The 14,852-nt window shown below is 56.6% G+C and overlaps 1 protein-coding gene across 21 annotated transcripts in view; it reads left to right on the top strand.

Moving 5' to 3' along the window:
* DYSF (dysferlin) overlaps window positions 1–14,852 on the top strand; it is a 223,761-nt gene that overhangs the window by 115,307 nt on the left and 93,602 nt on the right. For all 21 annotated transcript variants that reach the window (XM_033400464.2, XM_004277066.3, XM_004277062.3 and 18 more), the window contains one exon: window positions 14,299–14,392. In XM_033400464.2, the coding sequence (XP_033256355.2) occupies window positions 14,299–14,392 (94 nt within the window). The remainder of the gene's footprint in view (window positions 1–14,298; window positions 14,393–14,852) is intronic.

Genomic DNA, 14,852 nt, shown 5'->3' with positions numbered 1-14,852 from the left:
TGGAGGGAGCCCCTCCTGGGTCTTGGGGGCCAAGTGGTCAGGAGGCTGGAAGGAGACGGCCGAGCTCTGGGCTCTCTGGGGCCCTGAGCTGGTGCTCAGGTGGGAGTTGGAACTGCCACCCACGCTGGAGCAGCTGCAGCGGGGAGTCTCCTTGTTCTGTCAGAAGGGGCCTAGCTTGGGCACAGGGCAGTGCCTGGGGGAGGTTGTGTGGTTCCAGCTGAGGAGTGGGGAATAAAGACCTCAGCAGGCCGCAGAGGCAGGGCCAGGTCTGAGGGTGCTTGCCCTCTAAGGAGCCAGGACTCGTTTTCATCCGACGGAAACACAACCAAAGTGAGCTGAAGAGAGAAAAAGAGCTTAAGAGCTCAGATTGCTGGGAATCTGATTCACCGAGGTGAATCAGGCATTAGGCCTGGCAGGAACTAGGGGCTCACACAGTGTCCCCGACTCGCTCCTCTGTCTTGGCCCCGTTCTCACACTGGCTCTTTCCATGTCGTTGGCAAAGTTGGTACCTGTGACAGAGGCTGACACCACCTTTACAGCTAGCACAGCCCGGCGGGCATCCTCTGTTTCCTCACAGCTGGAGACCCCAGAGCGGAGAGTGCACTTTCTCGGTAGTGCCAGTACTGCCTCGTGTGCGATTGACTGGCTCTGCTTGGCCCTGTGCCCACACCAGCCCCTGAGCCTGAGGGCGAGGAACGGAATGTTCTGAATGACCGTCCTGGGTCACGCCCCTTTTCTGTGGTTGACAGCCCCACAGGCTGGGGAGAAGAGCATCTGAAAAGGAAAAAACCCCAAACGGTGGTGGACTCAGAGCTATAGATGACGACCACAGGACTCTTCTCTCTTTTTTTTTTTTTTTGCGGTACACGGGCCTCTCACTGTTGTGGCTTCTCCCGTTGTGGAGCACAGGACACGCAGGCTCAGCGGCCATGGCTCATGGACCCAGCCATTCCGCGGCATGTGGGATCCTCCCGGACTGGGGCACGAACCCGCGTCCCCTGCATCGGCAGGCGGACTCTCTACCACTGCGCCACCAGGGAAGCCCAGGACTCTTCTCTTGAATGAGCAGTAGGAGCAAGTGTGGGTTGCTGAGTGGAGGAGGAGTGCTCTGGTCAGAGCTGGGTTTTAGGGCCATTAATCAAGTAGCCGTGGAGGATGGCTGGGGCCGGAGAGCCTCCCATCAGGAGACCATCAGGAGGCTTGGTTAGAGATCTGGGAAGATGTGACCATCTGGGGTGGGGGCCAGGGGACCGAAGTGGAGGGAGGTGGAGTAGCAGGGCTTGGGGAGGGAAGGGTCCAGTGGGCATGAGACACTCTGCTGGGTGGACGGTAGGGCCGCTGCCATCGCCAGGCCACGGGGCGGGGTGGGCCTGGGGCTGTGATGAGTTCACGGTTGGCACTGGCAAGTGTGACGCACATGGTGAAGTGCTGTATGAGGAAGATGGACCTGGAGGCTGCCTGCCAGGCGGCCCAGGGCAGGGAGGCTGGGGGCATGGGAGCTGAGCATCAGCTGTGAGGCGAGGGGGCTGAGAGGAGAGAGGGCGCAAGGCAGGAGGTGCCCAGAGACCTGTGGATGGAAGCGTGGATGGCTCTGGGGCTGGTGAGGATCTAGGGGAAGAAGACGAGCAAGGCTGGCGGACTCACTGCCAAGCTTTCATGGCTCAGTGACTGGGAGAATGAAGAGGGCCATTTCCCAGAACACAGAAACCAGGCCGTTTATTCTTTACGTGGGAGAAGAATGTCATGAGGGAGCGTTGAAATCAAACGTCAAGTGGGAAAGTGAATGATTGTGATGCAGTTGGGACTCGCCTGTGAAATGTGGAAGAAACCGAAGTAGTGAAGCCCAGAGTCCTGAGGGAACTTTGCTGACATAGGGAGCCAGAGGCAGACAGTGGTTAGAAGGGCTGGATCCACAGACCTGGAGTTGGACACAGTCTTTAGGTGTGACCAGCCCTTGGACAGGACCACAGGCCCATTGGACAGAAACTGTCTGGACCACTCTACTTGAGCAAATGAGCCCCCATCAGCACGTGTGCTCTCACACACACATGCACACACACGCATGCACACACACACTCTCCCCTTCCATGGTCACCTTTACATGCTTCCTGCCAGGACCGAGGATGGCCTGGGTTCCCATCCCTAAGTCTGCTGTCCTTCATCCAGGGATGTACTGGTGCTCCAGCAAGGCACTGGGGCTGGAGTCCACCCTGCATCATCGGGGCAGATGGTTGGGTTTTCTGGGTGCCAGGACCAATCTATTGTTCTGGGTACTGACCTTTGCCCACTGGTCACTGATGCCTGCCGATTCACTTGGCGGGAGCGTGGTGGGGTGGGTGAGGCTTCTGAATGGCACTGGTTTGGTTTGAATTCTGCTTCCCCTGCTTCAGCTGTGGCTAGGTCACTTGTCCCTTTAGTGACTCTGTTACTTACGAATGTCACTACACGTATGGGTCCTCGTAAGGATTAAGGACATAACCCAAGTACAGAGGTGCTTCTTAGTTTTAATGGACATAAGACCCACCTGAGGATCTTGTTAAAACGTATGCTGTTGATCTGCTGTCTGGGTGGGGCCCAAGAGTCTCGATTTCTAACAGCCCACGCTGCTGGTCCAAGGACCATCTTTGAGTAACAAGGATGTCGGGTGCACAGTGCATCCCGAAGATGAGGGAGGCAGTCACATCGACCACTACCGGGTGCCTCTCTGAGGGAGGCAGGGTGTCTATTCCTGACTGGAGGTGTGTCACCAGGGCCCTAGAGAGCGAGGCAGGGGCAGGTGACATGTTCTCCCGGCTCCTTGTGGGGAGAAAGCGATCTTTTCTTCCAGTGATCCTCCACCTGATAGTGGAGGCCTGGCTCATGGGAAACCCCTGTCTGATTAGGAAGAGGGATATTCGCGTGTGAATGCAAATAAACCCAACAGAAGCTGCATCTCCGAAGGGCTGGAGGGCAGACTAAGTGTCATTCCAGAGTGACAGCGCCCAGTGAGGGTGGCTTCTTGGAGGAGGACCTGGGGAGGCAGAGCTTGGAGGAGTCCAGGACTGTGGGTGGTAGCCAGGTGGGCTTTCTGGTAATCTGACAGTTCTGTATGTCTGGGTGCAAGGGCCAGGCCTGTGGCGCCCCCTTGCCTCCTACTGCCCGTCCCCTGGCCCATGCGTCCACCAGCAAGCTGGGCCTCACTTGCCAGCTCCCCTCCTGAAGACGTCTCACTGCAAGGCAGGCCCAGTCTGCTCATTAGCACGGGCAGCCTTTCCCTGAAACCTTCTGCCGGGGCCAAGCCTGGCTCCCTCTGCGGAGCGGGAGGCCCTGGCTCTGTCTGCTAATCGTCTGCTGTCTCCATCCCGAGCATTATTTTATTTTCGTATTATTCTTTTTCCAGCTAATATCCTGGCATTCCCAAAGACACCGGGTTTCATAATCTTCCTGGCGTTCCCAGGGAGCTGGGAAGTGGAGCACAAAGCTGCTATTATAGCGTGTTCCATCCAGCCTCCCTCTCCTGCCCCACACCCCTCGCTGCCGCCGCCACCGCCACCGCCGGCGTCCACCCAGTCACCCCCTCCTGACGCCACCAGACTCTCTGAGAACGCTGGTGACGGCTGCCGGGGATGAGCTCACAGAATCCATCCTGTGGCCCTTGCCCTGGGCCTGCCCTCCATGCGCGAGGATTTTTCCAGAGCCCTGTCTTTGCGCTTGGCCCGGAGTGTCTGGAAGGGTTTTCTGAGATGCCTGAGCCTGGGCAGGGAGAAGAGGAGATGGAGACCCGGCCGCATGTGCTCCTAGTCTTGGAGATTTTTAGAGCTGGAAGGAAGTTTCATGTTCGAAAGCGCTCTCCACCTGGCTTTGGTGCTACTTGAAATTGGATGCAGAGTTGTGGGTGTGGATGTGTGATCTGTGTGTGCACGTGTGTCTGACGTGTGAGCATGTGTGTGATGTGTGTATGGATGTATATGGCGTGTGCACATGTGTGATATGCGTGTGTGTGCAGTGTGCATGTGTGTGTCTGTGGTGGGTAAATTCTGATGTAAAGTCCATGGTTTTCTCCAATTCTCAGGAAAATCTAGGCTCCAAAGAGGGTAAGAATTACAAAAATCTGTTTTACCTTGTGCCGAAGACCAGGCTGAGAGCTGTACGTGCATTGTCTCATTTCATCCTCACAGGGACCCCGGAAGGCTGGATTCTATGATTATACCCATTTTACAGTTGGGGAGACTGAGGTTCCAGAACTGCACTGTCTAATATGAAAGCCACTAGCCAGGTGTGGCTATTTAAATTTACATTTAAAGTGACTAAAATAAGAAAATTCCATCCCCCAGTCACACCGGCCACATTCGGAGAGCTCGACAGCCACGCCTGGCTAGTGGCTACCATATTGGACAGTGCAGAATAGTCCCATCACGACAGAAAGTTCTCTTGGACAGTGCTGCTCTAGAACAACTCTGAGCCCCTAATGTAGCCCCAGAAGAAACTGAGGCCTGAGAAGGAGTTTGCCCAGAGGCACGGCATGAGTCAGTTCTAGAACCGAGGCCAGAAGAGCGGGCTCTTCTGCTCTCTCTCCCCAGATTCATCTCCCCACTTGCTATGAGGGCATAAAGTCCTTCCCCCATAGAAGGCCCTTGAGTGGGGTCCCAGGGAGCATCATGGGCGCTGGCTGGAGCCCTCAGCTGGGTGCATCCCCCTCCTCGTCTTGTAGCCAGGCAGCTTGGCCTCCCTGGAGCAGCTGGGCAGCTAGAGAGGAGTTGGCACCACTGCACCCAGCCAGGAAGCCTCCAATCGGTTGGCAGGGGCCTGAGTCCTGACCTGAAGTACCAAGGACCCACAGAGACAGGCACCCCCAGCCCCTGTCAGGGGCAGGGAAGGGCAGCTGGGAGTCGGAAGTGCTGGGAAGGGGGTCAGGGAGAAGCCGGGGCCAGAGAGGAGGAATTTGGGAATTTGAACTGGCTGAAAAGGAGGTCAGATGTGGGTGGGGAGGGGAGGGGCCGTCTCTGGACCTGGATGAAATCCTGCTGTGTGCGGGGGCACCTAGGCATGCTTCCTAGAGTGGCTGCTTTGAGCAAGGGCAGCACCTGGGCGGTGAAAGGGCTTTGCCTTATTAAGTAATCAAGACCCCTGGCTGGGTCTGTGGGCCATTGGAAGGCGGCTCTGTGTCTCTTGAATGTCCTAATCAAGCACCTGTTCCACACCTGGCATTGTGCTACGGGGCAGGTTGAGGGCCACCGGAGGATTACACGGAAGGACCATTTGAGTAAATCCTCTAACTGTGTGGACTCTGGGTCTATCTCACTCAAGATTTGGACGCCGAAGCCTGCGTGCGTCCACTGAAACTTGTGTGTCTGCGTACCTGAGACACAATGCCAGCACACAGGTAAGCATGGACTGTGTGTGTTACTGCTGGGTGGGTGTGACGGCTGCACCCCCTGTGTGTCATTATACACGCATGAGGGTGTGTCCACAGTGGCTAGGGTGACCTTATAATTTATTGTCTGGTCTGGACACTATTAAAAATCATGTTGGAAAATAGGCATAAGCTAGGCAAACGAGGACATACAGTCGTCCTGATGACGGAGGCACTCTGGCATGGCCTAAAACCTGCCTGAGCGTCCTCTGCAGACTTCAGAGACCTGGAAAGCCTAGAGGGACACACAGGCACATGCAAACACAGACACTCGTGCCAGCCCACACGTGGCATTGTGGATTCTCCAGGTTTCCTAATTCCACTCCCAGGCTCCCCAGGGGCTGGCCGGTAGCTCTGCAAGGAGTTTCGCAGCTGCTCTCAAGCCCTGGCTCCAGCTGTAAATTAAATGGGGTTGCACACTCGCCTGCTATTTCACTTAAGGTTGCAATCAGCCCTGATTAGGAAGGGAGGGCTGTGTGTTCCCAAGTTTTCTCTTTTACAGGGTTCTCCTCTGGCCTGGCCTGTGGGCCTGTGTGGGGTTTCCCTGGAAGCGGAGGCCAGAGCAGTCAGGGCAGTGACATGGGTGTGGGCTCCCCAGGGCCCTGACTTGGCACTTAGTCCTGTCCTGCCTCAGATCCCTGCTCAGGTGCTGAGTTCCGATGGGGAAGCAGGAGCTGGGAAGAGCCCTGCGGGGGTCCTGGGAGATCCCGGGCTCTACCAGCGAATTTCCCATGCACCCTGAAGGAAAACATGAATCTCTGGGTCCCAGTTTTCTCACTTATCAGATGGAGGTGATAACAACACAGCAAAAATAACCCCCTCCCCTTACAGAGCAGGGGTTGGCAAACGATGGCCCACTGGCCAAGTCTGGCCCTCTGCCTTTTTGTGTAAACAGGGCTGTATCAGCACAGCCACGCTCATCCATACGGCTGCTGTCTGCTGCTACAGCAGCTGAGCAGTTTCAACAGCGCCTATATGGCTGGCAAAGGTGAAAGTATTTACTCTCAGGCCCTTTATGGATAAAGTTTGTCAGCTGTTCTAGAGCATATGCTGTGTGTCAGGCAGTGCCCTCTGCCCTGTTCATGTATTATCTCATTTAGGCCTCCCAATAATCCTGAGGTAGATTTTATTAGTGCTCCCATTTTACAGAGAGACAAACTGAGGCACGGAGAAAACAAGTAATAATTATTTTAGTGGTATTTCCTTGGTTGAAGGAAAAATCTTATGGATAATGGCTGGGTTGTACAGGTTTATAGCACTCTTCTCTCCATTGTCATTTGTTATTTGGGTATCCCAGCAGAGCTGATGGTGAAGAAGAGATCCTGGCAGGTCACCCGAGGCCTGCCTGTGCTGGTCGACGTTTAACAACTGGCTCTCCAGAAAAAAATCCAGCTCTTCTTGTAGCATTTGCTCAAATGGTCTAGATATCCCTGCCATGGCCAATTGCAAGGTCTCAGTGTGAGATCACAGAATGTGGGGATAGGAGGAGATGAGCAGTAGTAGCACACCATTATATAGTGTTTATACAGTACTTCCACCTCACAGATACTCTAGATGTAGATCACCTTGGGAGCAAGATAACAGTAAAAGGTAGTGGAAGAATTTGGAAGTGATGCTTTTGAATATTTATCATCTTTGTTTTAGAAATAATTTCTGAAGTTACAAATGTATCGGATTTAATTTTTACAAGTGACTGTGTTTAACGAATGGCTTGCAAATGGCTGGAAATTTAATGATCTCTCATGAGCCCTGAGAGCCAGCTCCAGCACCCGCTGCTCTCTGGGGTCCTCTGATCTTGTGTACATAAAGAAGGAGATGGGGGCTCCCCATAGTGGCGCCTTTCCCGTCAGCTCTGTCACCTGTGCTCCTTGGATCCATCAGACACAGGACGTGAGTCCTTCCTGTGAGGTGAGGAGGGTAGCTGGCCCCTGAAACCCATACGCTTGACTCCGCTGGGGCAGGGCGTGCCCTGGTGGCCCCTGGAGCCACCTCCGAGGCTCCGTTTTTTCCTGACCGCCGTGAGTGTGGCTTCTGTGTTTCTGTCCCCCTCTTACTCAGCCCTGGGGAGCCCCGCTGCTCAGCCTGTGTCTTTTTGCTGCATCCTCCTCTGCTCTGGCCCCTTCTGTCTCCTCCGTGCCTCTGCTTTATAGATCCTAAACCAGACCTCTGGGCCCCGTGTGGGAGTACCAGAGGGAGGAGGCATGCGTGTGACAGCCTGTGTGCAGAAAGAATCTGAGAAACGCCAGGGGTCTGCTGCTCGGTCTTGGATCCACTTTAGGTGGGTCGAGGCGTCCCCTTCACGGACTCCTTGTTTTCCCAGAACCTGCCCACCTTCTCCCTGTGTGGCGGCCAGGGTCCCGGGATGTCAGCCGTCAGCAGAAAAGGTGGGCTTGGCCACTGGCTCAGGGGACCCCTGGGGAGCCCTGGCATCTGGGAAGGAGAGTTCCTCACCCTCCTGAGCTCGGGCATCTCCAGGGAGCCGTGGCTGCCAGCGGGGCAACAGCGGGTTGGAGGCCCCCCAGTCCCCTTGGGCGAGCAGCAGGGTCCCTCCCACAGCTAGCCACAAGACCAAGTGCGTGGCCACAGACTGCGTGGCTGCCAGCCCCAGCCTGGGAGTCACATCGGCATGAGCTATGGAGGTAGGAATGTGACTGTGGGAAACTCAATGCCCCGAGCCTGGCCTGGGGCTGGGGAAGAGTGTGAGTGAGGAGTGGGGGTGAAGGGTGGGTGGGTGGAAACCAGACCGTTAGCTACCCCTGCAGCCTGGTTCTGCTCAGGGCTCCAAGTGAGAGCAGAAGGAAGCCAGCCCCGCTGCTCCCGGCCTCGCCCTGCCCCAGCCTTGCCCCTCTAGCCAAGCCTTCCCTAAGCTCTGGGGGGGGGGGGGCAGGCCTCCAGCGTGTCACTGCTGCCCCTGTTCCAGCACCCCTCTTATTCCCCTCCTCCGGGAAACCTTCCTGAATGGGACCTTCCAAGGGCCCACCCTGTTCCATTCCACCCCACAAATGGCCCCATCCTGGGCTGTAAGTGAGCCCACATCACTCTCTCTTTCTCTGGTGGCATCTGACCCTGAGCCCCATGAGGGTGGGAGGTTGCTGTCTGATGCACACTTTCCTGTCCCTTTCCCTGGGGCCTTAGGCCTGAGTGCTGTGCACATGCCTTAGGGCGGGGATGCTGGTGATTCATTTCATGCGATAAATCTTCACCGAATGCCTACTAAGTGCCAGACACTGGGGTCAGGTGTGGGGGATAAAGGAACGTGCATGCCTTACCTATACACATGGAAAGATGGATGCAGGAGAGATGCTAGGAGAGGCTGGGTAGGGGCTGCTGATAAAGGCAGGGCAGTCAAGGAAGTGTCCAAGCCTCAGTGATGACTGAGTTGAGGGAAGAGCTCGAGTTAGCTTGTCTGGAGGGCATTCCAGGTGGTGAGGACAGCCAGTGCAAAGGTCCTGTGGCAGAGGGATGGTGATGAATTCCAAACTTAAAGCCAGAGGGCAGGGATGAAGGCGGGGGAAGGTATTGTTCAGCATGAAACTGGTGAGATGCAAGAGTGAAACTGGCACCACTGAATGCTGATTATGTGCAGGAACCTGTCAAGGGCTGTGGGTCCGTTTCATTTAATTTCCACCTGTGGTTCTCAGCTGGGGACAATTTCTATCCCCCACCCCATCCCGCAAGGGACATTTGACAATGTCTGGAGATATTTTTGGTGGTCACAGCAGAGGGAGGGGGGCAGCTATGGACATCTAATGGCTAGAGGCCAGGGATACTGCTAAACAATGCACAGGGCAGCTCCCACAGCAGAGTTATGTAGCCCCAAATGTCAGTAGTGCCAAGGCTGAACCCCCCTGCATTTGCCTCAGTAGCCCATCGGGGTGAGTGTTACCACGATGGCCGCTTTACAGTGAGGAATCTGAGTTTCAGGCTTCCCTGAGGCGCCCCCAGCTACCCTCCTCCGACCCATACTGTGAGCTCCAGGCACCTGCCCCCCACCCCGTTTCCTGGTGCCTGACACAGAGCCCGATTCCCCGGGGACTGGCAGCCTGATGTTCTCTGTGTCGGAGCTTCAGGGTCTGTAAGATGAATGAGTCGCTCTGATCGTCTGCTCTGTGCACGTGCTGTGCAATGTCAGGGAGTCGCAGGCCGCTCTTCTTCCGTGCAGTCGTTAAGTGGCTTGGCCTTTGTGTGCCATAGTTTGCTCGTCTGGAGAACAAAGGCAGTAACAGTCCCTGTTGGAAGGTGGTAAGGTGTCGGCAGGATTCTGCTGTGAGGATAGATGCTCAGGGCAGCAACTCTGCTGTGCCTCCACTGACCCTCTCTTCTCCCCTCTGCCAACATCATCGCTTTCTCAGGGAGTGCTTCCCTCAAGTCAGGCTCGGCCCAGGAAGTTCCTTTAGCCCCAGACAGTTCCCTCCAGAAAATGGGTGATTATGTGACAGGAGAGGCACCTACAGAGACTGGGGCTCAACTTGGAATTTTTTCCTTGATCAGTAAATATTTGCTGAGGGCTTCTGTGTGCCAGACATCGTAGCGGGTTCTGGGGACACAGCAGTGCCCCCATGGAGCCAGAGAGACAATGAACAAAAACGCTAATATAGCAAATGTGTGGGGTAATACGTGCTATGAGGAACAGTAAAGCTGAATAAGAGAGTAGACGGGGCTATTATGTGGGGTTGGGGCGTGTGGGGTGGGAGATGTGACGGTGTGGATGTGAACATGATTTTTGACCTTTGGTCACGGAAGACCTCTCTGGGGAGGTGACATTTTATGTCTCCACAAGCAGCGATACCTATTTTCCAACTCGAATATGGGAAAGGCCTGGCACAAAGTAGGTGTTCAATAAACACAAGTGGCATGTCAGAGGGACGGGCTGACGGGAGGGAGATGCTTCCCAGAAGCTCCCAAATCATCTTTTCATGAGACTTCATTGTTTGCTTTGAGAGAAATTCCCAAACGTGAGCCATGTATGTCCACGTGTGAAAGCCAAAAATATGCTTCAGAGTGGAAAAAGCGTGACATTGGATCATCTGCGTTAACACACAGGCTGATCCCCTGACCTGGCGATGGGCTGGTCTTTGTCATCAGCTCTCCCCAGAAAGGTGTGTACTCATTCATTCATTCACTCATTCTCTAATTATTAATGGGGCACCCGCTGTGTGTGAGGGGTTCTGCTGGATGCTGGGTGCATGGGGGGAACCTCACAAAGCTCTCTGTGGGAGAGGCAGACAGTGAACAGGTATTTACAATGGAGGGTGATATATGCAGTAAGGGGGGAAATCTGGGGCTCTGTGGGAGCACACGAGAGGTGTACCTAACTCATCCTTGCAGGGTGACCCTGAAGGTGAGACTGGATGTCTGAGGAAAAAGCCAGGGAAAGAGCAGGGCAGAGAGAACTACGTGCAGGAGGCCTGAGGGCGAGAAAGGGGACCCTGGGGGTTCAGCTGGTTTGAGTGTGGAAGCAGCAGGCTGACTGCTGGAGACTCAACGCAGGGGCTGCCACCGGGCTGGGAGAGGGGCCGGCCTCCGCTCTGCTCCTAAGGTCTGAAGGGGATTCGTGGAGAGCCCAGGTCCCCCCTGGGAAGGTCAGTGGGCCAGAGGATGTAAAGGCACTAGCCTGCTGTGTGGGCGGAATTCTGCCCAGCCTGGGAACCTGGCTGACCGCAGGGCTGAGGCTCCTCTGGCGGGACTGAACTTACTGGGGACTCTAGGTGCGTGTGTCGTCCTGGTTCTCCTAGCTTCTTCCCAGCAACCCCTGTCTGTCTCCTTGAGCAGGGAGGGAAGGGGAGGCGGAGGCAAGGCCACGCAAGGGTGGCAGATGGGAGTGGGCGCGGACAGAGGCCCTGTGGACCAGGGGGAGCGGCTGTGGGCCCCTCCTCTGGAGACAGGGCAGGTGGAAGAGCCTCGGCAGCCCCTCAGGGCCATTCCGAGGGAGCGCTGGTTCTGCCTCTGAAGGGTGTCATTCTCGGTGCTGGGGCCTGCTGTGGGCCAGGCCTGAGCCGGACCTGAGGTACCTGGCCCCGGCCTCGTGGAAATCCCAGGGAGGGGGACACCTTTTTTTATCACAGGCAGGCGGCCCTGCCTTTGGACAGAGACCCAGAAAGTGCTGCCCGCTGCTGACGGGACACGGCTGGGGGGCCACCTGGAGCAGGTGCGCGCTGAGTGGGGATGTGCCCTGGAGGCAGCCCGCAAGCGTGGAGGTCCCTGCAGGCACCTGGTGGAAGAGAGAAATCACAGGGCCCATGGGAGCTGGAGGCGGCTTCCCTCCCCGCACTCACCTCAGTGCCCTACTTGCTGGCGTGGGGCATATGTGTGGCCAGGGTGAGGTGGAGGGGCTACAGAGCCTGCCCTCCCCCCGACCAAGGCGCACTGAGCTGCCAGCGCTAAGCCTCGTGGCACCTGGGGGCTGGCCGAACCCTGGTTCCAGCATCCTGACCTGCTTTCCTTGGCGTCCCTGTACCTCACGCCTGGGGTGGCCTGCTGGGCCCCCAGCTCCGGCTCTACGTGCGGCCTCGTAGACCCTGCGGCCAGAGCTACTAGCTGCTGGGCTTGGTGTGGGTGGCGGCAGGGCCAGAGCTGTGAGGCTGGGCCCAGCGCCTCTCCTGGCGGGAACCCAGGATGCCCGGGACCCACGCCTGCCGGGAGGGAAGATTGCAGATGCTGTGGCCTTTGGGTTCTCACCTGTCTGTAGTATGGCATCCCTCCCTGTTGTCCTGCTCTCCTGTGTGTGTGTATGTGTGGGTGTGTGCGTGCGTGCATGTGTGTATGCGTGTGTGTGCACGTGTGTGTGTGTGTGTGTGTGTGTGTGTGGAGAAGTTGATTGCTTGATTGACTGATTTTAATTTCTGCCCAGGACTGTGACTTTGCACTGAAATGTCTACTTTTCCAGCTCCTGGAACAATTTTGAACAAATATGGGGTATATGAATACCACCCCTGAGCACAATTAGTAACTTCATGGTTTATGACTTCCCCAGGTGGTGTGCTAACACAACATGTGATTTGTCTTCCTAAGAATCCCAGCAACTCTCTGAGATAGATACTGGAGAATTATCCCAAATTTATAGAGACTTGTGCAGAGAGGTTAAGCAACCTGCCCAAAGTCACACAGCTAGTAAATGGTAGCTGGAGCCCAAGGAATCTGATTCTAGAGCTTGTGTTGAAATTGTGGCCAAAGGAAAGGCGGGGTGGGGGGGGTCACCATATCTTCCTGTCAGAAAGTGGGGTGTCCTGTGCTAGGAGCCAGAGCCCACCCCGTTGTAGCCGGACCTCAGTGGGTCCCCTGGGAGAGCAGATGAACATGTCTTTCCCCCGTATATGTTTTATGGGCTCTTCTGTGGGATGGAGCAGAGGATGACTGCCTACCTTTAGGTTGCATTTCCTTGTTGACCCAGAGTGACCAGGGCAGGCCTTCCCTGGTGTCCTAAGATGAGCTGATCTGGGGGAGGACCAGCATTCTTGGCAGGGAACGGTAGGAGCTTGCACTGGGAGCAGGTGCATGTCTGGGCCAGCTTTGGGGAGCATGGCCTGCCCGATTGGATTTGGGGGAAGTAAGCCCTGGTGTTGGAGGGGGAAGGTGGAGCAGGGCACTTGGGGTCTGACCAGGACCCTTCAGGTGGCGAGAGCCATGGAGGGCTTCAGGCCGGGAGCCGGGTGCTCAGTGTGGGTAATGTAGCTGGTTCTGGTCCTGGGTGCGGGCGGATCGGAAGCCAGCGGGCGGGCACCCGGGGAAGCTTCTTGGACTGGAGGTCTGGGGCTAGGCCCTGAGGGTGGAGAGGAGGAGCACCTAGGTGGCCGTACATCTAGGTGGGTGGGGCCACGATGTAGCTGCAGGGCCTGGGGAGAGGTCGAGACTCCTGGGAAATGGCTGCCGCCAGGTGGGGGGCATGGTGGCCTTGGGAAGTGGCTGCTCTGGGTGGGCCTGGACGGGGTGAAAATGCCACGGGAGGGGAGGCCGGGCTTTTCTTTCAAGGGTGTGCGTGCTTGTGTGTTGGGAAGAGGGACTGGCGAGGGACTGGGGCAGGTGACAGTGTGGGGAGGGGGGAAGGGCTTGCAGAGGAAGCGGGCAGTCTCTCTGTTGGGCTTCTGCCGTGGGAGGCTGGTGGAGCTGATATCACAGAAAGCCAGGTCTGGAAGGACGGGCTGCCATGTGACCGGCACATTTTCAATTTTTGTGGGGGCCTTGAGATCCCCGCTGGGGCTCATCCCTGATGAGGGGCTGCGGTGTGGCAGAGGTGGTGGTGGAGGGAAGCAGTGCACCAAGGAGGTGGGCATCTGGTCCAAGGAGGCTGTTTATGCCCCAGTGGTTAGAGCCCAGCGAACAAGGGCAAGGTTTACACACAGCTTCTGAGGCCGAGTGCAGACCCACCCTGCCTCGACTCCTGTCCCCTGTCCTCAGACTGAGGCCTCCCCTGACAGTCAGCACAGTGGGAGCTGATGAGAGACAGTGGAGGATGCAGTGCAGCTGCTCCCCAGAGCTGGGGGCCCAGCTAAGTGCCTGTGTGTCCCTGGCACCAGCACCGTGTCCAGACATGTCTTGGGTGGGACAGAGGTGCTAGACAGGGCCCTCCAGACTCGGGCTCCCCTAAACTCATCAGCCCGGGCAGATCCCCACTGGATTCCCTCTCAGAGAGCCCCTTCGAGTCCTTCCTTCTAGCAAACTCTAACCTCTTAGGCTGGGACAGCTCAAAATCCCATTCCGGCTTGTCTGGTCTCCACTAGAGAGGGAGAATTTCCCTGTGGACTTAACACTGGGGTCTGGGGAGGCGCAGCCCTGGAGTGAAATCGGAGCTTTGGGCAGGTGAGGGGCCTCGTCTAAAGGACTCTGGGGACCTGACTCTCCGAACCAGTCTCCCTGCCACCCCCAGGCTCTGGGGTCAGAGTCTGCGGTGACCAGCTCTCCATCTCCAGGGTGGCGTGGTAGACGACAGGAGTGAAGATTCCAAGTCTGTCTCCACCTTGAGCTTTGGCGTGAACAGACCCACGATTTCCTGCATCTTTGACTGTAAGTGACGTTTGGAGGTGTCTACAGGGGTGACACGGATGAGTGTGTAGCCTGACGTTCCTGTTTGTGTGGGTCACATGGTCAGGTGTATACGTGGGGGCTGAGGAGGACTGAGTCTGGGTGTTTTGTTAGTGGGTCAGTGTCTCTTGGTTTGTGTGTGTGTGTGAACTCTAAGCCTGAAATCCAGCATTCAAGGCGCTGTGCATTCTCACTGCCCCCATCATCTGTGACCCCTCCACTCCTTCCCCCTCCTCTGCCACCTCCCCAGCTGTCACCAGACCCAAGGACACATCACTTGGGGGTCCACCTTTGGGCTGTGGTCTGCTCTCCTGATCTTGAGAGCAGCTAACTCCAGCATAGCGTACACGTGTTGTTTCTACCATCCAGCCCCTCTGTGCGCTGCCCCCTCTAGGGACACCCTCTGTCCTCCCCTCGAGCCCCAGATCTTGGTCACCCCCAG

Source organism: Orcinus orca, chromosome 13 (assembly GCF_937001465.1).
Source record: "Orcinus orca chromosome 13, mOrcOrc1.1, whole genome shotgun sequence".
Taxonomy (NCBI): domain Eukaryota; kingdom Metazoa; phylum Chordata; class Mammalia; order Artiodactyla; family Delphinidae; genus Orcinus; species Orcinus orca.
The sequence above is the reverse complement of the archived record's forward strand: the minus strand, read 5'-3'. Positions and strand labels throughout refer to the sequence as shown.